The sequence below is a fragment of the Xiphias gladius genome, chromosome 5, assembly GCF_016859285.1.
Source record: "Xiphias gladius isolate SHS-SW01 ecotype Sanya breed wild chromosome 5, ASM1685928v1, whole genome shotgun sequence".
Lineage (NCBI taxonomy): Eukaryota > Metazoa > Chordata > Actinopteri > Istiophoriformes > Xiphiidae > Xiphias > Xiphias gladius.
In genome coordinates this window covers 14,746,813-14,774,743 of record NC_053404.1, presented here as the reverse complement: position 1 = coordinate 14,774,743, position 27,931 = coordinate 14,746,813, and the positions used below count along the sequence as shown (strand labels likewise).

The window sequence follows — 27,931 nt, the reverse complement described above, 5'->3', positions numbered from 1 at the left end:
AATTTTTGCACTGGGGTTGGCGTTCCAGACAAGACAATATTAGAACAATCGCTTAGCAACCACAGCCGTAAAAAGACAGCGGATGTCGTAAAGAGTAAAGAGGCTGGTGCTGAAAAGAGTCGAAACAGAACCCATTGTGGTGTTGGAGAGGAGTGAGCAACTGCCTGAGAGAAGAAGAAAAGAGGCAATTCCGCGACCACAAAGGAACTCGTGATAAGCGGACTGATATGGACGTTACCCCACAACACAGATGGTGTTGTCTTTTATGAAGAGGAACACGTCGTCCAGTCGGAAAGATCCGGTATATGAAGAGTTAAGACTCGACATCCCAACTGTTTATTCCAGCAGCTAGCAGGCTAGCTGGCTAGATACCTAGGAGCTAGAAATGGGAAGCCCGTGTGAGTTTGCTTGATAGAGCCCCTCGTCGAGCTCTGAAGAAGCTTTTATCGGTTTAGACACTGGCGGCGGTGTTTTCAAGTATCCGTCGTCCGCCTCCTAAGTAGCCGCAACTTTGAAGAATGATATCAACTGAGCGCTGAGCATTTTACTACTACAGACCCGGAGAGGAAAAAGTCAGCCAGGTTCGTCTCACAGTTCTTCTCTTTGCAGTCCCTATTGCCATTGAACAACAATTTTAATAACGTGACCTGGCACACTATCAATTTCATGAGTCGCTTGTACGTTAATTTTTGGAACCTCTGCATGACTATTTAAAAACAAAAAAAAACCGAGTGTATTTCTCAGGTTTTCATTACGTACTAACGTAAGAGGATGTTTGACACTTTGACACAGCGTCAACACGACAGTGTTTTTAAAAACACATTCTTATCAGATGCCCACATCCCCTGAACGGTGACAGGAAGTTTATCATTACCACCATTAGAGCTGCTAGTGGTGTCATTTTTGTTACAGCAGAACTATCTTCTGCATCTCGAAATTACCGTTTGGTTTGTTACCTGCCCTGCAATTAGTCTTCTTATCTTCTCGGTAGCTGTTTCTTGAATTGGAGAATATAAGTCATGTCCTTGACGGGTACCAAAACAAGAGTTAAATGTCGGCTTTAAAATGATATCATGCACAAAACTGCAATGGAGTGTTATCATGCAGAATCCAACGTACAGTCAGGCAGATGTGGATAATATGATAGACGAGAATGTGCTGTTATTTTTAACCCTCTAAACATATTCCTTTGGCTATTTGTATGCAGAAAATATATTAAACTATAGCAATGGTATTGGTGTTAGGAGGATACATATTTGCTTGAGGGACCATTAACATTTTAGATTTATTTGTCAAAAATATTTCTTCAAGAAAATATCAAACCACTATACCTCAACAGGTTTCCACTTGACCAGCTTGATTTGGGTTGATTTGCTATGTATTTGCCTTCCTTGTTTGTGTGATTGAAAATTGACAACAGAGAGAGAGGCTCAGGCACTGAAAATTAAAGCATAATTTATAATAATAGCTAAGTCGATCTGACCATGAGATTTCTGCGGCATTATAATGATTGTATGCTCTTTGCAAACTTCTGCCCATGATCTCTTCAAGGGGAAAAATAGACTACCAAAGCAGTCATACTGTTTGGTCCAGATAAAGCTTATAATAAGTCCTAAGGAATTTCTCTTTGCAGAGAGAAATGAATAGAATGAGCTGCTTAGAATTAATTTTTTCATAACAGAAGACTAATTGTGAAGCCTTTCTGCAAGGTTAGTCGACAGGGGAACTATGAAAATGGACCGATACACTTAAGATGTTTTGCTGGTGTTTGATTTGAATGTTTCTCAGCACTCAGCAGGGGAATGCTTTGTAAGTGTACCCTAAAGGCTCCCACAGGAGCAGTATATTTTTGTTTTTGACCTCCAAACTCACCAAATCAAATGGATAAAGCAACTTCGAAATTAGATGGAGCTACATTAGGCATGACCTTTAAATTAAATAATAAATGTCTGTAATCAGTTTTACCCCCCCTTCACAATCCAAACATATCTCCCATTTGTTTAAACTGAAGCTTGTTTTGGCAGCTTGTTTTTATCAGTTAAAGTGTAGCTTCACTTAGATGACACATTTGTTTTGCCATAGCATTAATATGAGATGTAAATATATGACAATTTTTCAAACTTTTGCTCAGTGATGCTGGCTCACGAAAATGTGCAGCTGTTTAAATTAAACAAAGCAAACATGTTCTTAGTTGCAGAGTCCGGAGAAAGTCTTCCCAGTTCAAGTGTTTCCTTCCAAACAGCTGCGGCATTTTGGCGCAAAACAGATACCATTGATATTCTCATTAAAACCTCTAGTGCTTAGTTTGGGCCAGAGATGAATGGTCTAATGTTCATGTGGGGATGCTGCTAATTAGTGTTTATATTCTGATGACTCAATGTTCCATTGGGTATGTTAATGTTACTGTCATTTATATCTATCCATCACTGTCTACATCTTTGCTTTACTGAGGCAATCCGGCTGCGGCTGAATGTTTTTGTGATCAAACATTATTGACTCCCTCAGTCGATAACCTTGGCAACAGTATTTCCTCTCTCCAGCTAGAGCCGCACATTGCAATGGAAGAGGGGGTGGGTCAGGGGAGGTTTTTTCTCCGAGCTTTGAGTAAGGCTTTGTGGTAATACCAAGGTCTCCGGGGGTAGACACCTTCATGTGTGTGGTTGTGTTTGTCCATTCAGAGATGGAGAACTGCTACTCTGTATTCAAGTGATCTCTTTCCATTCATTTCCATCACAAGAGCAATAACTCAGTTTTTCTCACTTTGCTGTCCATTAGCTATACATTGGTTATATCTCCTCTTGTTCTCTCTCTATTTTACTCACTCCTACACTGCAGCAGTCCTTTTAACCACTTCGTCTTTGCACTCTCTTTTGCATTGCCAGTGGAATTAATCAAGCATGTTCATGTGTGGCTGGGCTTCATTATATCATAATGAAGTTTAGCCTCAGGTGCAGTGAAGGAAATGGGTTAGCCTGAGAGTAGTCTTGCCCTCGTACATGATTATCCGAAAACAGTTTTACACAATGAGCTGTGGAAAAGATTATTCAGGAAGGAAATTTCTTTTTCAACTCCCTCTTTTTTTTTTTTTAATCTGGATTTTCAATCTCAAAGTCTGAGTTTAATAAAAGTTGAAATGTTAGGATATCACAATGTTATCTTCATCTGTCTCAACCTTTGTCATTCTGTTTTAAGCCAACATGGGGCCTATTGCTTCATCTTGCGCCTATTCTGTCCCAGTAATGAGCCATTTTGCGGCTCCTAACATCTGCCAAACTTGGAACATTTTGAATGCAAGACTCATCTCCTATGCATGAGGAGTCAGGCATCCTTTGATTTGCCCTCTTTTCTTTGCCTCTCTTTTGAAACGCTCACGGCTGTACTTTGTGGACTGAGTACGCTGAAAAACTTTCTTAGCCCACTTTTGGCAGTGGCTGTGTATGATGAGAGGTAATTCTGTGCTTATTCTAAACAAGGTTCTCCTCTTGATATTGTGGATCCTTCCTTCTCACAGAGTGCGCAGGGAGCAGAGGCACTGTGGGAGGAGTAGAGAAGGGGGGCTAATTTAAAACACAAGTTTTCTGTGGGCACAATGAGGTTTGTCCAAAGTAAAACACTGCTTTAAATTTCACTGCCCTTGTATTCCGTTGGGTAACATCTATGTTAGAATACAAAGCATCTGGCTTTAATTTAGAGGTTAAAGTGACCTTTACCCTTGTCAAAAACCTGAGTAGGCAACCTTGCCATAGAGTCCTGCCTTCCTCTCTGCATTTCCTGTTAAATAACTCTCAACCATGGAGAGGCATACAGCAATAGATAGTAAAACCAATAAATAAATAAATTGGCAGGTGAATATTCACAAGAAGCAGTCTAGTGGGGTAATTACCAGGTAAAAATATCCCCGTCCTAAATTATCATGCCATCCTTTCAGTAAAGCTGAATGTTCGGGTCTCAATCAAACCATTACAGCGGCAATGCTGTCTGGGTTCTGGGGAAATTATTCGAAGGAAATTCGACCACTATCCTTACTATATATGTGAAAGAAAGCTAGCAACACTGATTGTACTTCTAGTCAAGAGTATATTCAGTTCACCAAACAACGTGTTTAAAATTAAATGAAAATATATGGGGATTACCCTAACTTGTACAGCTGACCATTCACAAGAGGAGCAGCAAGACCTGTCATGTCTAAGAGCAACGTCAAAATTGGAGAAGGTAGTTGTGGAAAACTTAATTATATTCAAATCAGATCACAGTGAAATATGACATTACAGTTAAATTATATCACCAATATTCATTTGTGGAGTAAAATTGGATTGGTCCTAAGAGTTTCTGGTTGGTTTTTGTGTTTTATTTCATTTTGGATTTGCATTTTGGAACAGCATTTTTTTTTTTTTTATATATAACAAATAAAAAGCACTCTGACAGGCTGTTTCAGCTGACAAAGACGTGACGTGTAAACACAGCCTAACGTTGTTTAGCTACCAAGTAGTATCTAATTTTAGTTCAGTCAAGGTATCTTTATGTGATGTCACATAACTAGTTTCGCTGGCTAACAGTACTTAATTCCGTACATGAATATCTATATAAGTTAACTAGGTTAACAATTTCTTTAGTTGTAAAATAGGTTACATTAGTTATATCTTCTTTCCACCTGCGATTTCTACTGTTAACATTAACTAAAATTTTAGTTGATGGTTGTAACTACCATCCCGAGTTGACAGTACAGAGAATTATCCAGTCAGCTGTTTGATTAGCTTGGCGATGAGCATCTGTAACACACCAATCACAAAAAAGGTTAGTCCAAAGACTGATTGTTGATTGACAGGTCATTCATCCACCCCACCTCCCCAGGTTGGCTTTTTTTTTTTTTGGTCCACACATAGAACTCTCACCATTGTTTTTACATTCATTCTGATGTCACTTTTTTGCGTACGTTCATTCAGCTAAGGCGCTCCACAGAAACCGTTAGGAGCAGCACCTAAGCCATTCTCTGGTAGGGAAAACCCTGCGCTCCTGCTTCATGATAAAGAAAAGTACATGATCAATGATAAGCCACTGGTGGCAGATTCACACATTTCACTGTCAACATTTTAAACATTTTAACACCTGGGTTGTCTCTCATTAACATAAAGAAAATGCCAGGTTTAGCTTATCATTTACACCAGCAATTCGGACAGTCATTGACATAATCCAGGTAACGCTCCATAGGTAATTGAGACCTAACATTTTCTCTGGAGAGGAGGAAGAAGCTATGTATCCTGCACACTCTGTCAGTCACCAGTCAATCTCATTATTCTGCACTATCCAGGTCTTATTCGGAGCTTGCTCCAGCTTTCTGTTGCTCTCTGTTGCTTTCTCTCAGGGATGAAGAGGTGAACATCTTTTCGGGCACCTGGCTGAGGTTGTGTTTCGTCCCCTTTGTGCCCTTTGCTGCTCCTTGGTAAATCTTTTATCTGCTGCCAAGATCTTGCAGCCACCTCTGTACTGTGACTGCCTGTGTCAGATGCTAAATGGCACTTGAATCGAAAGCGTATAGCAACAGCATATTCAGTTTTATTCTCAAGCAGTCAGCTTCCTCTTGCTTCCTCTACTAGTAGGAGGCACAAGGCACACATCGTTTTGACTCCCACTGAAGTTGTTTGAAATCAAGTCCCACAGACTTGATTTCCTTATTTCCCATCTTCCTTTTCCAATTTAATATGAATATCTTGTAGACTTTGAATTAGTTTTTTTTTTTTTTTTTTTTTTCCCCCCCTACACACTGTTTAAATTATTGTGTTGGACTTTTTATTTCTCATTCTGAATGCGACTGAGGTTCATTTATAACTGAAGGCATTCTGTCAGTCAGCATGATGTGGACCTAGAGTTTCGTTATTTGACATGCTCGACTAAATGCATTATGAATTATCTTTTGTACTTTTTTGCTTCTGCAGTATCTCAGGTCAATGTGGGTATGAAGTGATATATTCAAAACATGTCCTCTAAATGATTCATTAGCACAGCCTAAGATTACTATCACTGTACTTCATTTTAACATTAAAATACACAGTATAAATAAATGTTGTCCCATGTCTTGGAAATTGGTGACATATTACTATTAAGATTTAAAGTAGCTATTTTGTTTAATGCAGCGTTTTAAATTTTATAAAGATAGATTCAATTTAAAAGACTTAAAGGAACCCTGTCACTCTCATTATCTCTTAAATGGTAAGAAGAAAATCATAAGTGCACTTTTGAGTTGAGTGACATTACTTGAGTTTTAGATTTGTGGTGAGAATAAAAAAATACATGATATGTAGTACTGCTGTCTGTAGCTCCCCTATTTGGATATGGTCTATTTTTACATTACTGATGTTGGTCTGATCTGCTTGAGGTATTTTCAGACAGAGGTGTGAGGTAAGAAGTAGTGTATTCAGCTTATCTGACATTCGCCAGCCGCACATCTCTCAAAACTGTTGCTCTGTTGGCTGCCTCAAGCCCCCATTTCCTTCAAGATCTCAGCCACTTCAATCTGAAAGCAAAATGCAAGGAACCCATCGACACGCACACTAATCACACTACTGTGCCTGCTCGTTAGCCATGCCCTCTCAAGTCAGCTGTCCTAATAGCCATGTCCTAATGAGCTCTAATTGAGGATGTCTAATTTGCATGGCCTGAGTCATTGTCTTTCGTAAAGCGACTTATAAGACTTATAAGATTCATTGCTAAAAAGCTGATTGGGGGGGTCTAACATGGCTTCATCATGGGCAGACTATGGGTGCCTTGTGAGGCTTTCTGAGAGGATTGTTCTCATAGTGCGATCCCACACTCTTCTGTCCCTGCTCAGTTTTTATCATTTCCTTCTCTGCTGACTAGTGGAGGTATTCACAGATTCTTTTCCCCCCTCATCCACAAACGTTATTTTAGTGACACCAGCCATTTTCAAAGAAACAACTTCAAAGCATGATTAAAACAAAGCGGAGCAACTCTGATCAAAGGTTAAACTACACACAGGATGACTTTCTTCACAATGCAAAGTAAGATTCATCCATTTGAAGCGAAAAAAGATTTCTGAGCCAGTGTAACTGTTGAGGTATGCAGACAGCGTGCCATTTTTGCTGTGCATGGGAGGAAAAGTGATGGATACTTCTGTAGCTGCAGAGGGAGGTGCTCTGAGGAATCCTCCTCAGAGTGCAGCACATTTTATTTATACTAGGAGAGGGTGTTGTACATTTCCTTTTAATTTGATCACTGACACTTTATTTTCCCCTTTTCCATACCTTTTATGTATCTTATGCCAGGAGTATGCAAGAAATGATTTCCCAGAGAGAGAGCTCAAATAGGCACAGGCAGGTTTATTGCATTGACTGTGGGCCATCTCTGCTTGAAAAGTAATGAAATCTCAACAATGACCCAAGAAATTCAAATTTGTGAGAAAAATTCATATGCCAGAGAAAGTGCTTCTCTGTTGTATAATTGCCCCTCAATTTTCCCTGATGTAATGCGTTCCCCTCTCTCTTTGCTTTCAGGCCCAACTGACTCGAAGTTGCACACAGACACAAAGAGGGGAGAACATGACTCACTGGCCTCTGCCAAAGACAGGCATGGGGCAACTGTGCCAATCTCGACCCTGCCTGCCGCTTTAGAAGGTACCTCAGTTAACCATGACGGAGAGGCATTGAGGTTAGCTTCCTGACGATCATCTCAATACCTCTCCTCTTCCCTATCCCTCAAGACCCCCGCCCCTGCCCCTGCCCCATCCCCATCATGCTGCGCTTCCTGCCTCTCAAACTTGGCCGCCTGTACCGCTGTCTGAAGCTCCTGTTGGTGGTGGGATTGTTTGTCATCTTGTTGATGAACACTCACAACCTGTTCGCTTCCTTCCAGAAGAATGAGCTCACTGACAGACGCTTCATTAACCTCAACAAGTGTCCTGCCTGCTTTGGCACCAGCTGGTGCCGCAAGTTCATGAACGGCCAGGTTTCCTTTGAGACCTGGGGTCGCCTGCGATTCCTAGACGTATTCAATGTCAAGAATGTTTACTTTGCTCAGTACGGTGAGCCCAGGGAGGGTACCCGTCGTGTGGTGCTTAAACGGCTTGGCTCCAACCAGGAGCTGGCTGAGATAGACCAGAAAATCTGCAAGAGGGCAACAGGCAGGCCGCGCTGTGACCTTATCCAGGCAATGTACAAGACTGAATTTGCGCGGATCAATGGCGATGTTCGTCTGCTGACTCCAGAGGTGGTGGAGGGCTGGTCAGACCTGGTGCACTGCCCCTCTCAGAGGCTGCTGGACCGTGTGGTCCGCAGGTATGCTGAAACCAAAGACTCAGGCAGCTTCCTGCTCAAGAACCTCAAGGATACAGAGAGAATGCAGCTGCTCATGACCTTGGCTTTCAACCCGGAACCACTCGTATTACAGGTACTGTAGTGTTTAAACCTTCTTCAATGTTGCATGTTTTCAGGACAGATGCTGTTTAAGGCAACATGTGTATGTGATATAATTTGCGGCTTTTACGGTTATTTTGTCATGAGGGATAGGAATTTATACGATTTTATACAAATACTAATTATCAATTCTGCTTTTCAGTCCCATTCTTTATCGATTCCCTTAATGATTCCTGATAAATTTTCTGTGTGGAAAAAGGTAGGTCTACATAGGTTTTCAGTGTCAACGCAACTGCTTTAATATCTCTGACTCTGAACACAGTGTAGAAACAGTAGGAAAAAGGCATGTTACTCAGCTGTGCAAAAGCTCCACTGTTTAACCGCTATTTTCGTTTACAGTGTATCCCACAGGTTGAGAATCTACTTGAGATGGTGGGTGGCGCAGCATGTGACCGATGTGCATGCAGAGACTCATGCAGTTTAGAAGGGGGGAATGTAACCCAGGTTATTTTCTGTAGCTACAATTTACAGATTTCCCCTTTAAAAAAAAAAAAAAAAAAGTCATGAGAGGCTATTGGTAGATGCTAGCTAGGCTGCTGTGCACAAAGAAGCCTCTAGTTCCCACTCAGTTACTGCAACACACGCAAGTCAAGACAGGTGTTTCGCTGAACATTAGTTAGTTTGAAACGAGTGAAATAAGGCATTCTAATGTAAGATTTATCTCATTGAAATCGAGTGATTTCTATCTACCTGGGTGGCCCTTAATCTACCTGGGCCAGTCGCCCAGACAGAGCATATGTATAGGAAACCCTGTTTTATTTTTTTCTTAGTCAAAGAAAAAAATCTACTAAAATTGCCTACATGGTGCTAATTTTACTAAACCTTGGATATTTATCCTCAGTAATAACCGTGCTTCTCAATTGGCAAGCGGTGGCACTCCTGCGTAGAGTGTCAAATACATGACATTCCTGGGATTTAAGCCCATGTTATGTAGAAAGATGTTTCAGCATATTGCTGGTGTTTCCACCCTTACTTGAAATCAAAATTTTACAGACGTCACGATTAACACTGTCATCATCTTTCTTTGTGAAATTAAGCCACGCTTTGGACTGTTTCTTCCTCATCGCCAATGACTCCTCCTTGTATATTTCCAGCAGTGCAGACGCATGAGTTTGACATCATTGTTTTGCAATGCGCAATTGTCAGAAAATCATCCTGGCATCAATAAAGGGAACTGATAAGCTCAAAGGCGTATAATTCCGATGGTTCAGACAGTTCAGAACCAGTTCTCAACTGGTACCAGTTCTCGATTCCCATTATTTTTCATTTTTTGTTGAGTATTGTTTGACTGTTACATTCTTTGAAGAAATATTCTGTCTTGATAAAGAGGTGTCTGTTAGCTGATGTGTGGCACCAGGTGTTTTCAGAGTAATTGTTAAGGCACGGTTCCTAGACTTAGCTACAAGCAAAAGAAGAGCATTAGTACAAAGCAAGCCAGGGTGTTGGCCCACAAAGCCCCTAGTAAATTACAGGGTGGGAATCTTAGTTCCCACCCTGATCTGAGACGAGTTATTACACCCTCCCTAAACTCTAGTCTACATCAAGACTACACACCGGCTATCTGGAGCACGAATGTTCCTCTGCTTAGAATAGAGCTATGGCTTAAGAGCTATGGCCTCCCAAAACATGAGAGATTTTGGCTGGCGGCAATACTGCATATTTAACGCTATATGTAGGGCAGTTTTGAATTATTCAAGAATGCATCTGTAAATGGTCAAAGTTGTTTTTGATTTTAATATACGTCTATGTCCACTGAATTCCTGTCATTTGGGGGGAGACAGGTCGTGGCGGGATCTCTCTGCAGGGCTGCCAAGTGGTGTCAACACCAATATTCTTGATCCTTCACTAATCTTCCAAAGTAATAGCTTTTTAAAGTTTTGACCTATACTAATGTCTTTATTTCAGCATTACAATAAGAAATCAAGATTTAGTTGAAATTTACAATTTAAAGGAACTGACAAAAACCCAAGACATACTTGCAAAAAATTTTGCCCGTTTTGAGGCTTAAGTGTGGAGTTTTGATTAGACTGTGACTGATTGAACGCTTATATCACAATCCATCTCTATTCTGTCATCCTGTATGTCAAAGCAACCATATAAGCACTATCCACTTCCTTTTTCCCCTCACTGATTTACAAGCAGCCAATCAATTTCAATTTCAATCTGACATTGACCGTGTCTCGTGAGGGGACAGAGCAACAATGGTCATGGCCCGTGTAGACATTCAATAACTTACTCTGACCCCCCCCCCCCCCCCGCACACACACACACACACACACACACACACGCACACATACTCAGAAAGGGCCGGACACCTCTGGGCATGCCAGGCGACAAAAGACGAGATCAGCCTTTTAGTTTGGTCAATCTATAAAATCTGATTAGCCTTGTGTGGGCGCTTGCCCTCCCCCTTCCTCCCTTCCCCTCTTTTCTTTCTCATTCCATCTTTCTTCTGTCTGGGTCATCCCTCCCTATTTTTTTGTGTACGCTCCACAAACTCTGGCCAGATAATTCGATCAGTGTTTTTAATGCCATTATGTCCCAGTTGAGAGGCTCGGTGAATCATTCCCCATCCTTATCTTGCACACATCACGCACCAAGACATCATGCACACACATTGTCCACAGCTCTCTTCACTCCCTGTTCCCTGTATCCTTTTGCATGTTTACAGGGACTCATGAAATGTTGATGTCATCCTGAACTTGTGACCTGTGGGCATAAGAGAGAATTGTAGGGTATGTGTATGCACTAGGCCAGTGGTGACAGATGGTGAACATGGATTATGGGGATGGATAATATACAAAGAAATGTGCCGAACATTTCAGAGAATCACAGATCCTGAGGGCTCTGACTTTTCGTCAGCATCACTGAACTCAAAAGATGAGGAGAAAATTTGCTGAGAGGCTGACAGACCCTATGCACAAGGTTGGGCAGCAGTAGACCATAAAGAATTAATGGTGTCTATAGAGATTGTAAAGGAGACGTGCTGTAGTACAACACCTTGGTCTCCTTTTTTGCCAGGGGTTAGTGCTATTTCGTGGGAGCTGGTTTTAACAAACCAAACTGGATTTTATGTCCAGTTATTTGAAGACACCTAATCCTTATTTCTACAATTTATTACTTATCCTTCTTGTCAGGCCTAACACTTCTTCAGTGAGTTGGAGACATCAGTATCAATCAGTGTACAAATTTAGTTTATTATATGTAGTGTAAATGATTTCATACTGTCATTTGTCGCCGATGCTGTGATTATTGTATTTTTTTTTTCTGTCTCTCTCTCCCCTGGTTTTACACAGTTGAGTAATGTGAATAACATTTCTGCTGTTCAGTAAGCTGCACTGTCTCTTAGAATGGCTTCTGTTTCCAGTCTCTTGAAGCCATAGGCAGTAAATCGGCCCTGTGTCTCTATGAGAAACCAAGCCCTCTTTGTCTGTGGGAAACAATCTGCTGTATTGTTTTGGGTCTGGCCAACAATGCGGTTTCTGTGTGCTGTGCAGTACACAAGCACGCACGCATCAATATGCGCACGCACGCACACACACACACACACACACACACACAACCCCCACTGCTCTGTCACGTGGAAGACAATTTGGCTTTGGGGAATAAATATTTTTGGAAGACAAAATGACGACAGCCAAACAAGAAAATCCATGTGCAATGAGAGGCTTCTTATGCAACTTAATCTGTTTTCTCTCTTGTTTCCTCTTAACCAATGTTGTTTGTCTAAAGGTTGCACAGATAAGTTGACCTGGACATATTTCTGTTATTGTGATCAATCTACTTGTGTCAAGGGACAACTTTGCCAACTGTAGAAATTACACAGTGCTGTTTAATTTTATCTCTTATTTGACAATAACTTGGTTTGCATGAAAAGTGAGTAAATTATTCTTCTCATTTCCCTTTCTAGAATCTTATTTGTCATCCTTGGCTTCTCTCCTCAGGCTAGATGACTCACTGATTCATCAGGTGATGGTTGTGTTTGATAGAGTACATCTGGCGCAACCTTAAATTAGTTCGATTTGGCCTAGTCCTCCCTTCCAAATCATTAAGCTTGGTGAGTTAGCCAGGAGCATGTGACTGCACTTGCACCCTTTTTGGTCCTCAGCCCTGTCTTGCTCAGTGAAGCTGAGAATAGGATGTGACAGGCCTGGGGGGTTAACTCAGTCAGCGGCACTCTCATCTCCTCCAGACTCAAATCTGTGCTCTCCCAGACACCACTCTCTCTCATTCTATTACCATCTCTCCTCACCTTGCATAGATCCCCCTCCTCATTCAGCACCCCAGCCTCACCTGACACAGAGACATACTCGTTGGAAGGCATGAGCCTCTCATACAACACCATCTGTTTTTCCCTGAACACAGACGTCTGACACTGATTTAAATCAGAGAAAAGATGGAAGACAGAGATTACAAGGATGACCTTATCTCCTATTCCTCCTAAGATTTTTGACAGCAGCATTTTAACACAAATGCGAAAGTAAACATTCACAGCACCTTCAGCAAAAACACTAGCAGCTTGTTTGATTTTTTTTTTTTTTTTTTTTTTTTAATGGGGGGGATGCCTCTTTGGTATGCTGTTGATTTAATGACGCTCCGCATATTCTATTATGATGTTCATTCACTTTGGGAAGCTAAGCCAAAATAAATGAGATAAATTCAGGGTTTTTACTGACACAAAGTGAGGTAAAGGTGTTACCTCAACTGTGACCTACTGAACCCTGATTTATTTTTTAGTGGGAAAATAAATTTAAATGTATTAGGCCAAAAGTAGATGTGCAACCTGCCCACATCACCTATGAATCAGATAATCTTAGAGCTGTATAATTTTTAAAAAATTGATAATTTGGAATCCAAACAATAAAGAGGCTAGATAAACGATAATTCATATGTAGATATTCTTTTTACATACCACCTTATCTGTAACATAAAAGCAATTATTTTAGAGTATGGTGCATAGAATATAATAGGATATGCTTTTCTTTATGAAGGGTAATTGTTATTTTTTTAGACTTTCTCAGAGGCTACTCAGGTAGTTAGTGGTAATGTTGGATTGCATAATACTAAGAAATATTTTGTCTACAGTAGTTAAACAGTAGTAAAACAAGTGGAGCATAATACTTTTGCACACCAAGATAGATGTTGTGGTCACAAGATTTCCACAATGATTTATATTTAAAAGAAAAAAACTCTTTAATCTCCACATGGTCATGCTCTACTATAGGCCTGACAGAATTTGGGGGAAAAACTCTGCAATCTTATGGTCTGGCTTTCTGAACCATGCGTCTTTACAAAGAGGATCAAAGCTTGTTTTGTTTTTAGTTTTATTTCTTTCTTTCATTTAATCACAGACATTGCATGCTATCCCGGCTTAAGTGCAAGCCCTCTGTCTCTAAGGCCAGCTCAGTGGCTGAGGTCCACCGGTAAATAGTATTTAAGTTACTTGTCTGTGATTAATACCTTTTGTTTTTGGGTTGGGGGGATTGTGACGCTCTTAGCACATAAGAGAGGAGGATGTGTACGCTGCTTAACCCTGCTTCAAGTACTCCCAAACCCCCTTTCATTATTCTTATAGGCCTTTGTGTACAGACTGAATCCTGTTAGGATAAGACAGGGAGTTATCTGGGCCCGACTCCCCTCTTTTGGCTGCCCTTGCTGGATGGAGGCCTGGTTGAAAGGGGAGAAGAGAGGGAGGAGGAGGAGAAGAGCAGAGGGTTTGTGTGAGTGAGTGTGTGTTGTACAAGCCAGAGCCTTGTGGTGTTTTCCCCCATTTGAATGAGCCAGACTGCTTGTGTTACCATAATCCTTTCTCTCTCTCTCTCCCTCTCTCCAAATACACACACATATATGCACACACACGCATGACAGCTGTGTTTGGTTAGGTAAATGCCTGTGGCTGAACGCCCCCCTCTCCTGCCCTCATTCCACCCACCAGCTCCTTTTTTAGATTTCTTCCCCCAGCCCCCAGCTTCCTACTGTTATAGCCTGCACCCAAGCCTACCTTATGGACAGCTCCCGAAGATGCAGTTCTTAAATGCAGGAGGGTCTAACCCCATTCACAACTCCCCCTGGGCCCCTTAAGATGGCCAATATAGATTTGCAACAAGTGGCTCTTTACTGTGCTGAAGAGCCTAGGGCCTAAATGTTACAGCAAAATGCACTTTTTAGCTCATCAGCTTTCCCGCAGTAATAAAATTGTCCAGTGCCTTAAAGCGCCAGGCACCTGGTTCTTGTCAAAAAATGAGATGTCGGGGATATACATTAACATCTTCCAGTCTCTAGCATTTTTACCCTTGCAATTGGTAAAGGAACTTTATCTAATCAATTTCCTCACTGGCAGTGTAGATGTTAAGAGACCTGGTCATAGGCTGGCACCTCCTAGAATGTTGATGATACTTGATTTCTCCTTGTAGGGAAAATCTCTCTGTGTTGTGCTGCAGAGAGGTTAGAGTGCAGGGTCAGTGACAGCAGTATGCCTACTCATTACACCAGCTGCCCCCGAGATAATTGGCCCGCTCTGAAATATGCAACCCTTGATGTTGGCCTCAAATCCACAGCCTTCAGGTCTGAGGCCAAGTTTCACTTGGGTTCTTCCCGAGCCATGTGGGCGGCAATACCACCTAGACTGAGTCAACACCACTGCCTATGACTTAATACATTCCTCATCTTCCAGCGGAGGGGATTTATGAGGTGGCTCTGTGCGCAGTGGCTCAGGTTAAGGTCTGCAAAGGGTTTCAGCTGTCAGCTAGCAGTACAGTGTATAGTAGCAACCCAGAGCTGCATTGTCCTGTGCTCTCATTCCTCCTCCTGCTCTCATTCTCTCTCTACAAAGCAGAGGCCTGCAGAACTCAAAGATCTAGCTAACCCATTTCTATCACTGCTTGGTGGAGCTCACCTAATCATTTGCATGCTCTTTCCCTCTGTGCTGCACAAGCAAACTATATGTAGTTTTACTCAGACTCTCCACCTGACCTCTTGGTTTTGATTTCTCATCTGAGCTCAGTTTTTTTTCTTTTTTTTTTAACCTATTACTTTCTTATTGGCTTTGACTTCTCCAAACATGCATGTATGCAGATGCACCCAGCAGTCCTTCCTAGTTTCAGTCTTTTTCATTCAATAATCTTCCTGTATCCCAAGACTGCTGCCAGCTCTACAAACTGTGACTTTGAACTCTTTGAATTGCATCTCTGGTAAAGAAAGAGGCAGGGCCTATTCTAAATTCAGGTACATACACTTTACAGTTTCTGTCTCTCGCTACACTTCATTCTCCCTTACAGATACACACACAGTCTCCTCAGCTTAGTGCTCTGACTAGGCATTTCCTGGCTTCCATGTCTGGAACAGACAGCATCACTGCCCTGTATTGCAGGGTTTGGGGTGGAACAAAGTGAGAGGGGAAAAAGCAGGCTTAGCAGGACAAGCAGCAGCAGCAGGAGACAAGAGAAAAAGAGAAGAAAGGGTGTGCGCCATGTGTGCCGAGATGAGGAGTTAGCGCTGGCTTCCCTGTGGGGCCTGAGCTCTCGCTGTGGACTGACAAACTGGATTTTAAACTTAAATGGCCAGCAAAATGCCAGACGGGTCTCACCACATGTCCTCCAAACACACAAGGTCAGGAGGAAAGCTGCACAAAAAAGTGACATGTTGAGTCCAGCTTGGCAGACCCAGCCTCGCAGAGCAGATGTGACTCCTTCTTAACGCTAAGCCCCTTTGATAAACAGGCTGAATAATGTTCATTTTGCAACATCAGGGCTGAAGGGGTTTTTGTTGCTGTTGTTGTTGTGTCTGACTAAATGTGTTTGTCCGCCACGCGTCTTCAACGTTACCGTTTGATCCCCGGACTTTTGACAAGTCCTGTTCCAACTTGTTTGCCCTGAAGTGGTGGGGTTTTTTTGAGGACAGAAAATGTTGAGAATTTACACCACACCCTTCTCAGGGCCTTCACAAGCTGCTCACATGAAACACTTATGTGGCAAACTACTAATTTCCTTTTTGCTGTAAGTAGTTGTGGTTGCTGGATGAAGGCGACTGGTTCCTTTAAATCTTGTATTTATAAACACAGGTCTGTGTCATATTTGCGTGTCTGTGTATGTATATGCGTGTTTGATGGACCAGTGTTCATTGCAGGCCAGCCAAGGCAATATCTGGGGAGCTGCTCATGTTCACTCGGCCCCTGAATGAAGGTTGTTATCAGCTCTGGTGACGTTGCATGTTCTCATTCGCATGAACTCGGATCCAGTTTCACATAGATACACACACGCACAGCTTCTCTCAAACTCACACACACACACACACACACACACACACACACACCCATGCCCTCCTCCTAGTGGCCTAGTAGATGGGCATGCCTTTGTCAGCAGATGTCAGGACGCAGGTGTGTGTTCCTGCGCCTCTCGCCTCATTCGTTTCATCCTCTTCTCCAGAGGCTGCTCCATTTGTCTGTGGCCCTGTTTCGTTTCAGCCCACTCCAATCCCCCCCCCAAGACGATGCCAGTGTGTATGTTGTATTAGAGGGAGGAGAGTGGAAAGCACAAACACCCCCAGTCAGTGCTACTCTAGTGCAATGACACAACCTTTAAGATTAGATTACTAAGACTAGACTTGGGCCTAGAAGTCTATTTCTTTAACAATGCAAGAAATTCCAGCAAAAAAAATGTACAGAAAATAAGATTGTTTGGCACCAGTTTCTATAATTTAAAGGTTTTGCTAGGCAGGAAATAAAAGGTTTTTATCCAATGACAGGTACAAGAAGCGATAAGACCTTTTTAAAGCAGTAAAAGTCGCTGGGATGTGTCATTGGCAGTTTTACACTCTTAGTATTTTTCAATAGCATAACATCATCGGCAGGCAACTGGTAAAATTCACTACCTGTGGAAGTCTGCTCAGAGATAGTGCAGTGGATGTAATATTAGACTGGGCTTTCCAATTTATTTCGTCCTCCCTCCTCAACGCCTCATTGCGAACGTTAATGACTTCTGCAGAGTAACCGTTTAACGAGTGCTAAGAGGGAATGATTGGTGGGACACGTGAAGTATTTATCAACCCCTGCAACGGGCAAGTTTGAATCCAAGCTCAGGTTCCCACTTCCATGTGCCTGCCTATACTGTTCAGTAGTTCTTACCTTTAGACTTATGGCATATAAAATTTAAATAAAGGAAGCTCATAAAAATGCCAGATATGAGTATTCAGGGCCCCAGTAATTGATGAAGTGCAATGAGCCTGTCAGCGCAGAGAATGAGCGACATCTGTGTTAAGAACGGCAGACAAGGGCTGCACAGACATGAAGGCGTTCTCATAACAGCCATTGACAGTGTCTGAAAGTAGCCGTAGGGCATTCATCCTTCTCCTCCCTCCCATCAGCCAACCCCCCATCTGCTGCGGCTCTACTTTTGCTCCCATTCAGGCTACAACCTGACAACAAAGAGAAAGATGTGTTTAGCAGGCAGGTCTTTGCTGGTTTATTTCTCCTGTCCACTGGAGCGGAGAAGTGAAAGACACTGTTTGTCTCTTCTGTTTGCTGTCTCCATTGTATTCTTTCTCCTCTCCTTTCCTGCTCTCCCCACCATCACCACCCCTTCCTGACATGTATCCGTCCGCCCTGCAGGGGTGAGAGAGGGAGGATAGTGTTTTACAAAGCAAAGGTTTAGCCGTATTATTGGACAGGCTAAGTTTTGTCAACAAGGCCAAGATCCGCTTAGATTTGCAGCAACATAAAGCGACCTGAGGTTTGAATCTGGGTCAAAGGGAAGCGGGCCTAATAGGGATGTAGTGCCAACTGATTCAGCTTCAACCTAATCTTGCTATACCAACGTCAAAAAATTAGAAAGCCATTTTAGATATTTAGCCTGTTAAGTCTCTAATCCTAAAATCCCTTAATGTAGGAATGCTGGTTAGCTAGCAGTATCTCAGTAGTCTGAGATTGTCTCCTTTCCAGACAGTACTCAGTAGTTGGGAGTGCAGTCAGCCCACCATTATCCTTTGTCGCTTGGTATACACTGGAATTGCTCACTTTTGAGACATGCCTCCTTTCTCAGATTCTTCTTCCTGTCACGTTTGTTACAACAGAAAATGTAGAGGAAGGCTATTAAGCCAAGAGTTTTGGGGGAAGTTGGGTGAGTCTTGCCAAGTCTGAGGGTGACTGGCACAGACAGACAGACAGGCTGTTGGAAGCCAGTAGTGCTTTCTGTACAGACTTTTGACTGGCTCATAATTTATTGGGTCACCTCAGTGAAATAGGCTCAACCAAGACCGCACTACAAGGAGTTTATCATTGTCTTCCGCTTTTGGTGGTGTATCTTTCTTAAAACTGATTTGAACAAGACATTTGCTCAAGGTATTGAGTTATACCACTAAAACAGACTGTAAAAGTGCGCCTCTCCCTCTGTGTAGAGTCTAAAAAGTTGTTATAATTGTTGCATCAACAATTTTTCATCCTTAAGATTATTCCAAGGTTGTTTTTCCAGTCAAAGACCTCTTGCAAAGTATTCTTAGCTGTCAAATAGAATTGCAATCAGCTTGTTGTATCATGTACTATATCACAGCTGGGTTACATGCTTCGGCCTTCAAAACACTTTGCAAATTATAGCCTAGTCATGGGGTGTAATAGAAGAGCTTAAGAGCAGCATAGGTTGTGGAGTGTCTGAGATAAGAATGTCTCAACACTAGTCAATGGTGTACCAATGAACATTGAAATGGCAGCATAGTCATTCATTCACCTAGCCATGGTTTCTTTGGTCATGTGTACTTCCTTGATGCCACAGTCTCCATGTGGCAGGAGTTCAGCTGTTGTCTTTGAGATGCAGCAGCTGCGTGGCCGGGGGGAGGAGGGGGTAAAATGTACGTTTTTAAATAATTTGTATTTCATTAAAGTTTAAAGGGAGTGAGGTCAGCCATGCATATTTAACCCCCACCTCCCACCCTACCCCTCTCTTGACAGAAATTGAAAGCTGGTGAAGTATTGAATTATCACAAGTGTAAAGTGAGAGACAACAGTCATAGTATTCACACCTTACCTACACTAACATGGTGCGTTCCCTGCCATATCTCAGATACGATTGGGTTTCAGAAAGGGAGGGCTACTGAGGCTGCTGTGAAACATGAGCGCTCCTGATTCTCTTTCTGTGTCTGCGGTGGCTGCTTGCCAGAAACAGCAGCCTAAGAGAGATTTGTTACATAGGAATTGTGGGCTATCATTAAGCTAGCATATGGCCGAGTGTTTATTGTAAAATATAGAGGCCGATGGCACTGGGATGTATTGTAAAAGATGGAAGCTTAGCATTTGCACCAAAATTTATGTGGGCTGCAAAAAGGGGGGATTCCATTCCATTCTTTTCCATTAATTTGTCCACCTATTGTGATAGCCTGTGGCAATGAAATGGACCAGGAGAAAAGAGAGTTGTAGGGAAAGTGTGAGACACCAGAGCTCATGGAGAGAGATGGAAGCAATAATGAGACCTACGGAATCCAGTCGCTTAGCAGCCTAGCAGGTTTGTCGAATGCAGCTGCTTTACGCCCACCTCATTTAAGTTGTCTATATGTGTGTGTTTGTGTGTTTGCAAGTGCAGACATTTCCACTTGACCCTGAGTGACTGCAGATAATTGTGTATGTGTGCCAGTTTTTTTTTTTACCTCAATAAAGTTGAGTAAATCTGAGAGAGTAGGGTATTGTGCAGCCACATTGATACCACTTTCTGCTACCGGTATTACCTTGTTATTATTAATCAGTTTTAACCTATAAAACAGCGATTTCTTGTCAGCATGCCCGAAAAGCATTAACGTGGCTAGCCAACATCATGCAGCAGTTTAAATTGCCTTGCTGCTGCATCAGAACACATAAGGGTTTCCTTCTAACTCCTGCTACCACAAATTACCCCCTATCAGTTCTCTAGAAGCACTGAGAATAGCAGTGTACATCAGGTCATAGCTGTATGGCTAACACATACTTGCCCTTTTGCTTTTATTAAATTTAATCTGTTAAACCCAGTGCTGGCTTCATTTCACATGATCCTTTGGCAGATTTTCAACTATTGTGCTTAGAATTGTGTATCAAAAATTACCTAAGTGTGCACTTGGCAACTCTGTGTTTGGTGTTTGGGATTTTTTTAAAAATTGTTATCTATTTTTGGCGCTGTATTGAGAAACTGATTTCTGCGCAAGATAAACAGATATTTTCTGACAATATGAGGGTTTAGCAATTCATGTGTTAGCCTCTGTTTTTCAAAGCCAATTTAGCATTTCTTTCAGCCAACTTAACACTACACAGCTTGAACTCTTTTTATCTGTTTTTAAATCAACGATTCCGGTTCTCTGTTATTCCTTCCCAGAGCTTTCCTTCAGATGAAGGGTGGCCATTTGCCAAGTACCTGGGAGCATGTGGGCGCATGGTAGCTGTCAACTACGTGGGCGAGGAGCTGTGGAGTTTCTACAACGCACCTTGGGAGAAGAGGGTAGACTTGGCGCGCCAGCTGATGGACATCGCAGAGCAGCTCACCAACAACGACTTTGAGTTTGCCCTCTACCTGCTCGATGTCAGCTTTGATAACTTCGCAGTTGGGCCACGCGATGGAAAGGTTATCGTTGTTGATGCAGAGAACGTTCTCGTGGCAGACAAAAGGCTGATCAAGCAGAGTGAGTGAAAGCGTCCATCATTACCTGAACATGTGCCCTGTGTGTGTGTGGGTGTGGGTGTGGGTGTATGTCCAAATGTCTGTGAGTAATGCATAATACAGCTTATTCCCCCAGCTGCCATGACAATTCCTCTTTGTTTGCGAACATGCATGTCTATCACACCTTCAAACATTACCACTCATTATCACTTATCAATGAAGTTAAGAAGCTGTCATTGGTGGTTTTATACTTGCGTGAGATTGGTGCTTCTCTTAAACAGTAAAAAGTGATAATTAACCATTAATTTTATTCATAATATGACTCCTCATACATTGGTTGTTCGTCCTTTCCATCGTCTAATTGTCAATCACAGACTTTCCAAAAGCCAGAGTGTGATTCAAACAGTGAATGTAGCTTGGATTCTCTAGAAAACATTGCACTTCATGTCAGAACTGTAACTGCCAACTGTAGCTTATGAGGCAGTTAAGAAGGTTTGAGGGAAAGCCTCAAGGGACAGATGGCTGTGGACAATTCTGCGCATTCTTGAAGCCTCCTCTCTTCTAAAAATACACTCCTCCAGCACCCCCTCTGCCTTCGGCACGCTTGTCCCCATCAAAGCAAAGATCGTTCGGATAACGAGCCATCTCCGCTGCCCTAGTTTTCGCCTCTCAGTATAAACCTCATAACATGGACAGAAACGGCTATACATCACACACTTAGTATGGCAGTTTCCTACCCCTCAGTCCCCCTTCCTGGGCTTACTTCAGAGAAAGGGACGACCACCCAGTCAGGCTCTTAGATTTTTCCCTTCCTACGGAAATCCTATTAAAGTGATAAACTGTTGTGGCGCTAGGTGTTGAGGTTCCACCATTGTGTCCTGTGACAGATATAACTATTGTCTGGCTGTGTGTGTGAGAAACAGTGCGTGTATATATATATTTTTTTTTGGTTGGAGGGGAAGTATTGTGATGAATTTATCCTGAGATAGAGTGCCGTTTTGCCAAATTACAAGATCAGACACCAGAAAACCGCAATTGATGTACAACATGTCAGGGTACACCAACATGCCCCGTAGTTTTTCCCCTATAGGGTTTGTACTTCCTTTTCTGTGCGAATATGTTGGTTTGTGTGTGCCGTGCTCAAAATTGTGTATATTTACCTTATTGCCAATAGCTGCAATTTTCCGCCCTGTCACACTAGCCCTTTGCAAGTCCTGAAGCACAATCCAGGTTGAGACTCTCTTTGTCTGACCGACACATTTAGAGCTTGACAACTCAAGCTGCTTACCCTGGCCATTTAGAGTTTAAGCCTCAAGAATGTTTATGTGCTTCTTGTTTGTTTGTGGGCCTGGATCTTTTTGTGTGTGCGCCAAGCACCAGGGTGCAGCAGGAAGAAGAGGGATGACGACGGTAATGAGTATTACGAGGTCACAGCAATGTGTCGGACAGCAGTAGGAAATAGGCACAGTAACCTCCCAAGGCTCAACAAGCGGAGAATCCAATCCCTACAATTAGAGCCCAATTTTGTAAGGGAGTTCCACTGTGTGGTGCGAATCTCATCAGTATAAACTGAGGCCAATTGATTTGCAAATTAAACATCCAGAAAGCCATGCGCTGTTCCACCCTCTTGTTAGGGGCATCCATATTGATGCGGTCGGTTTGTGGATAAATAAAGATAAAATGCATGCCGTATTCAAGTTGTGCCATGCGCAGTGTGTTTGCACAGTCCAATGGTGCAAAAGGAACCATTCCCCATCATTGAGTTTATAGCGTTCAAGGATGGTTTCAACTCCAGTGGTTTTTGGAAACACGTGCTGTATAATGTAACACACAATTCACTCACTCTCATTCTCTTCTCTCTCCGACACAATCGCTCACTGGCTTACACAAACACACACACACACACACACACACACACACACACACACACACATGCAACAGCACTTGAAACATTTACACACACTCAGTTTCTCTCTTGCACTCACATTCAATAATGCACTCCAACACAGGCATGCATAGTAAAAACTGTTTCGTACTCTTGAATGCCAACAGTAAGGCCACGCTAACAAGCATTTCAGGCCCAATGTCCCTTCTCAGTGCAGCCCTGGGAAGGCAGAGGGCTGAGATGAACGTATACAAGTCCGACCTGAGCTCCTTAACACGGAAGATTCCGTATACACAGACAAGAGAGGCTAGGAAGCCTACCTCATCCACTGCTCTCTCACTCATTTGAATTGGAAATGATTTTATTTGCTTTGGAAATGTTCTAGCTTTGTTACACTGAGGCGTCCGGCAAGAATGGAACAGAGGGAATTGAGGTTCAAGTAAAGAGACCTCAGACTTCTTTTAGCTTTTATTTGAGTGTCAAAGGGGTTTTTTTTTTTTTTTGCTGTGCTCATCTTCGCCCTTGAGTATGAACCCTTTTCTCCCTCCTGTTCTTTTTAGGTGCTCTGTTTTCCCACTGTGTGTGTGTGTGTGTGTGTGTGTGTGTGTGTGTGTGTGTGTGTGTGTCATCTGTCAATCAGTGTTGAGGTGTGATGCATGGCCAGCTCCGAAACATTAATTGCTTTCACCTCACCTTGCTGCTTATGCACGTATATTTTTATATGTGTGTGCGCGTGCACACACTCGTGGCATACATACACAGGAAGATCCATCTTCATCACCTACGCTGATTGAGGTTGATGTGCCCCTCCTCTACGGGGGGCCACAGGGGCCCCTCGCTAACACAGTAGTGCTGGATGTTTGATTGAGTTGTTCTGATGAGCCAGAGGAGAAGTGCATTACAACGCTGATACACTGATTATGTGTTTGCATCCTCTGGGTCCGTCCCCCCTCCTAACAATGTTATTGATCTGCTTTTTAATGCACAAACCAACAGCTCTCTCATCATTCCAGGTTATTTTCTTGCAACGTCAAATGAGCTGGAGAAAGAATTTTATTTGCTCAATAAATCTGGAAAGTGGTTCATTTCTGTCAAATGAAATGGTAGATGAGTTGTTTGCTGTGTGCTTTGAAAAAGCATTTCCTGTTAGTACCTGTGGGATGTCAAAAGTGGCACCTTGGTCCTGTTGGCTTCTGGTCAGGTTCTTTTCCTGGATAATAATATGCATATTGAAAAACTGTTATTCTTCCTGGTCAGATGCAGTAAAAACAGTTGATTGTAATCAACTAAAATCTGTTATGTTTCAAATTTTATGGTGAAAAGAAAAATGCTTTTACTACGCGAAAAGAGAAGCCATCTAAAATGTAAAGTGCAGGCTGGTTGGAACTCCTAAGCTATATACAAAAAAATTATAAATGCATGTTTTTATGTAATAAATTCAGGACCTTTTTGGCTGTATGATTTTCATCAAAGTTTGCAAGACCTACATATCCTGATCTCATTACATATTCACCTGAAAAGGCTGTAAGAAACAAGTTTATGACCCAATAAATGCTTTTATGTATTTGAAAGGAATGTTAAGCATCAACGACTCTATCAATATTAATGACTATTTTTTAATGATCTGTTTATTTTTATAGCCGTGTGTTAATTTTTTGTCTCTGTCTCCCTGCAGACAAGCCAGAAAACTACGATGTGTGGTATGAGAGCCGTTTTGAGGAGTGCGACAGGGAGGCCTGCCTTTCTTTCTCCAAGGACTCCCTTTGTTCCAGGGTCACTGTGGACCACAATTACTATGCTGTTTGCCAGAACCTGCTGTCGCGGTACGCTACGTGGCGGGGCACCACTGGAGGCCTCCTCCATGACCCTCCCACCCACATAGCGAAAGATGGACAACTCGAGGCTCTGTTGGACGAGTGCACCAAACCCAAAAAGCGCTACGGCCGCTTCCAGGCGGCCAAGGAACTGCGCGAATACCTCACACAGCTAGCTGCCGCTTCCTCGTCTGCAACAGCCAGGTAATGAATGGAGTCGGCGTTAGCCTTAAGCACTGAGAGACTGGATCCTGTACTCTTTATCTCCGGACTCTTGAGATCCTGGTTCTTGTACATGATGTCATTTGCTCCCTTTTGTGCAGTGGAGCAGGAAGGTGTAGAGGTCTTGCATCAGGAAGTGTAAGAATCCAACTTCAAAGCAGATTTGTTAAAGCTCAAGCTTTTACCTGACTTTGCTCCTGTGTGAAAGAGAAGTTTGGCACTAAGATATTCTGGTTAGAACCGGGTTAGAGAAGGGATAGAGTTACCTTCTCCTCTACCAGAGTGGGCCTGCCATGTCTTGGGGAGGGGGTTGAGAAGGGACTCTGGTAAACGAATCCTTCACTGGACCCAGGCTAATGAAAAACCAGAGCGTCCAAGCAACAACAGAAGCAACATCACACAGCCCTGACTACATCCATCATGCTGTTCGCTCCTCAATCCATCAGAACTGGTGTGTTTTATAACGTTGAATCTTAATTCCTTTCTCATTTTGCCCTTAGGATCTCTTGTCGTTGTTGCTGTTGTTGTTGTTGTTGTTGTTGTTGTTTTTTTATTTATTTCTTTTTCTTTCTTTTTTTTTCAGGGCTGAATTTAAGTAGATTGGTGCGTTTACATTTTTGCTGTGCCATGGCTTTTTTTTTTCTCTGTAGCATGGCTGCAGGGAACATGGAGGTTGCATGAATCTCCTGCTGTCAGGCAGCAGGGAAGGCCAAGCTACTGCAGGTAGAGAAGAGAGAGGCAGGGTTTGGGGATTTGGTTTTCATGCACGAGAAAAAGAAAACCCTTGATGGCTATATAAGTCTAATTTCCTGCTACTCCATTCAATCACTCAATTTCCAGGTTCCAGGATTGTGGCAATCAGTCCCCCCCCCTTTAACAGGAACCAGAGAGAGTGAGACAGGAGCACATAGGAAGAAGGAAAGGGGTAATTAGACAGTGGTGGTCCTGTATGTAGATGTGCCTATACCAAAGAGGCTATATGTAATATTAAAAACCCCAAGCAGTACAGAGTGACAGCACCTTTCCCTCCAGTTGTTCTCAACTAGAGCTGTCCAAAAGGAACCTTAATGTGTACACAATCTTATGTGATCTGGCAGGCTTGCATACTGATTTTCTCTTCAGTAAGAAACCAAGTCAAAGATTGGCAATACTTACTGTTGCGTAAGCCCCCCTGCTTTGTTAATCTTCCTTAAGATTGATAAATGCTGATCAGTTAGGCCTCAACACGTTTTGCTTCAACAAGGTCGAAAATTCTTGACTAAAAGAAAGGGGAAAATGAAGTGATTCTTAAGAGGACTAGACAACATGATAAAACTGTATAATAGTGGCCTCCAGTGCCAGATTCTCTTTAAATGTCTGTAATTGATAAATGAATCCTATTGTCAAACTTCTATCACAAGTGTTGCCTGCTCTGAGCTCTATCGAGTAAATGGTATAAAAGGGAATGAAGAGATCCTAAATTTTGTCCTTGCTCCAGAACTGGCTTCTGACCTGTACTTTTAAATTTTGTGGCCCAGAAATTTCAGTTGAATATTTAAACACTCAGCACCACTTAGAGGTTGGGTTCGATTTGACACTCAGTGGACATACAAATTAAATCATGATCACAAATATAGGCTCGTTCGGTAATATATTTATGAGAGATCTTCCTTAAAAAACAAATCCCCTCTCTGACCCCATAGGTTTTCTTACATCATCTGTCTTGGTGTTGTGAGACAGACTCTAAATTCCCAATGGAGTGTTGTGTAGCACAGTCATTAGACAGGCCAGTAATCAAGTAATTATGAACCACTCTATCTACAGCGACACTAGAAAGCACAGCAGTTGCTTTTTGGCCTTCTGCAACACCAGGAGAGCTGGTGTGTGACCCTTGTCAATTAAGAAAAGCAATAAACAGAGGTTTGGCTAATGTATTTGTGGTTTTGAAGCACCCGCTTCTTTGTTGTGTCAGATATATTTCTGTTTCCCCTTTCTGGAGGTACCTGGAGGGATTTGTACGTGCATAACTAACTGTTCACTTTTGTACTGTAATTTTTCTTTTGAGTAATATATCAGCATTGTCTGATTTTCTCTGTGCCTTTCATTCAAAAGTTGTATTTACAACTTTTAGTGGGTTTAAATATTAAAATAAATGAAGACATATATATATATATATATATATAGATATATACACTTACACTCTGTGTGGACTCTTCTTGATTCGCTCCCAATCTTATTTTCATAATTTACAATGTAAGTTACATATTGCCTTTAAATTTTGTTTCACTGTGGCACAGCTGTATTGTGCCAATTCCCATTCCTTTTTTTCCCCCATTCCTTCTCCTCGGTTTTGATCTCTCATATGTTCATCGTTCCTCTAATTTGGATCCTAGCCTGACTTCCCTTTGTTGCGCTCTCCACTCAACTAGGATGTGAGTCCTACTCTTTTTATCCATATTTGGAGAGATCTTTTTTGAGACGGTTTACTGTGGCTGCATGGAATTTTGTGGTTTTTTTTTTTTTTTAAAGAAGGACATTAGATTATATTTCAAAAGCCAAACATTCAGAGGAGCTTTAATCATAAAAACACAAAACAAACAGTATTGTATGCTCAAATACAGTACCTGCAAGATTACTCATTGCCACTTGGATTTTATTTTTTAACTCAACTCTTTCCCAGTCATTATTTTTGCGCATGTGAATAGTACTTTTGGTGTGTGTGGAGTGTGGTCTTTGCTAATTCAATGCTCTTCTATCTGTCTCTCTGTCTGTCTTGAGCCAGTTCATGCTCGCAGCATAAAAGCCCGTGGTGGAACAAAGTAGTGCTCAAGCCAGAACCAAAATTAGAAGCTACATGACTGACACTCTCTGCCTCTCTTTCTCTTTTTGTTTTCTCTGTCTCGCTCCATGGTCATTTCGCCACCTCTTCCCTTCTCCTCTGTAATTGCGATTCTCTTTGACACACCCGATGGTTTGTGTGGAGAGTTGATGTCACACTCA

General features: G+C 42.2%; 1 protein-coding gene across 1 annotated transcript; it reads left to right on the top strand.

Moving 5' to 3' along the window:
- The first annotated feature begins 119 nt into the window (after positions 1-119).
- dipk2ab (divergent protein kinase domain 2Ab) lies at positions 120-27,085 on the top strand. The gene is made up of 4 exons (XM_040126729.1): positions 120-581; positions 7,509-8,400; positions 20,750-21,053; positions 24,592-27,085. The coding sequence occupies exons 2-4, from the start codon at positions 7,747-7,749 to the stop codon at positions 24,936-24,938; spliced, it is 1,305 nt and encodes a 434-aa protein (XP_039982663.1). The 5' UTR covers positions 120-581; positions 7,509-7,746; the 3' UTR covers positions 24,939-27,085.
- Positions 27,086-27,931: the final 846 nt, after the last annotated feature.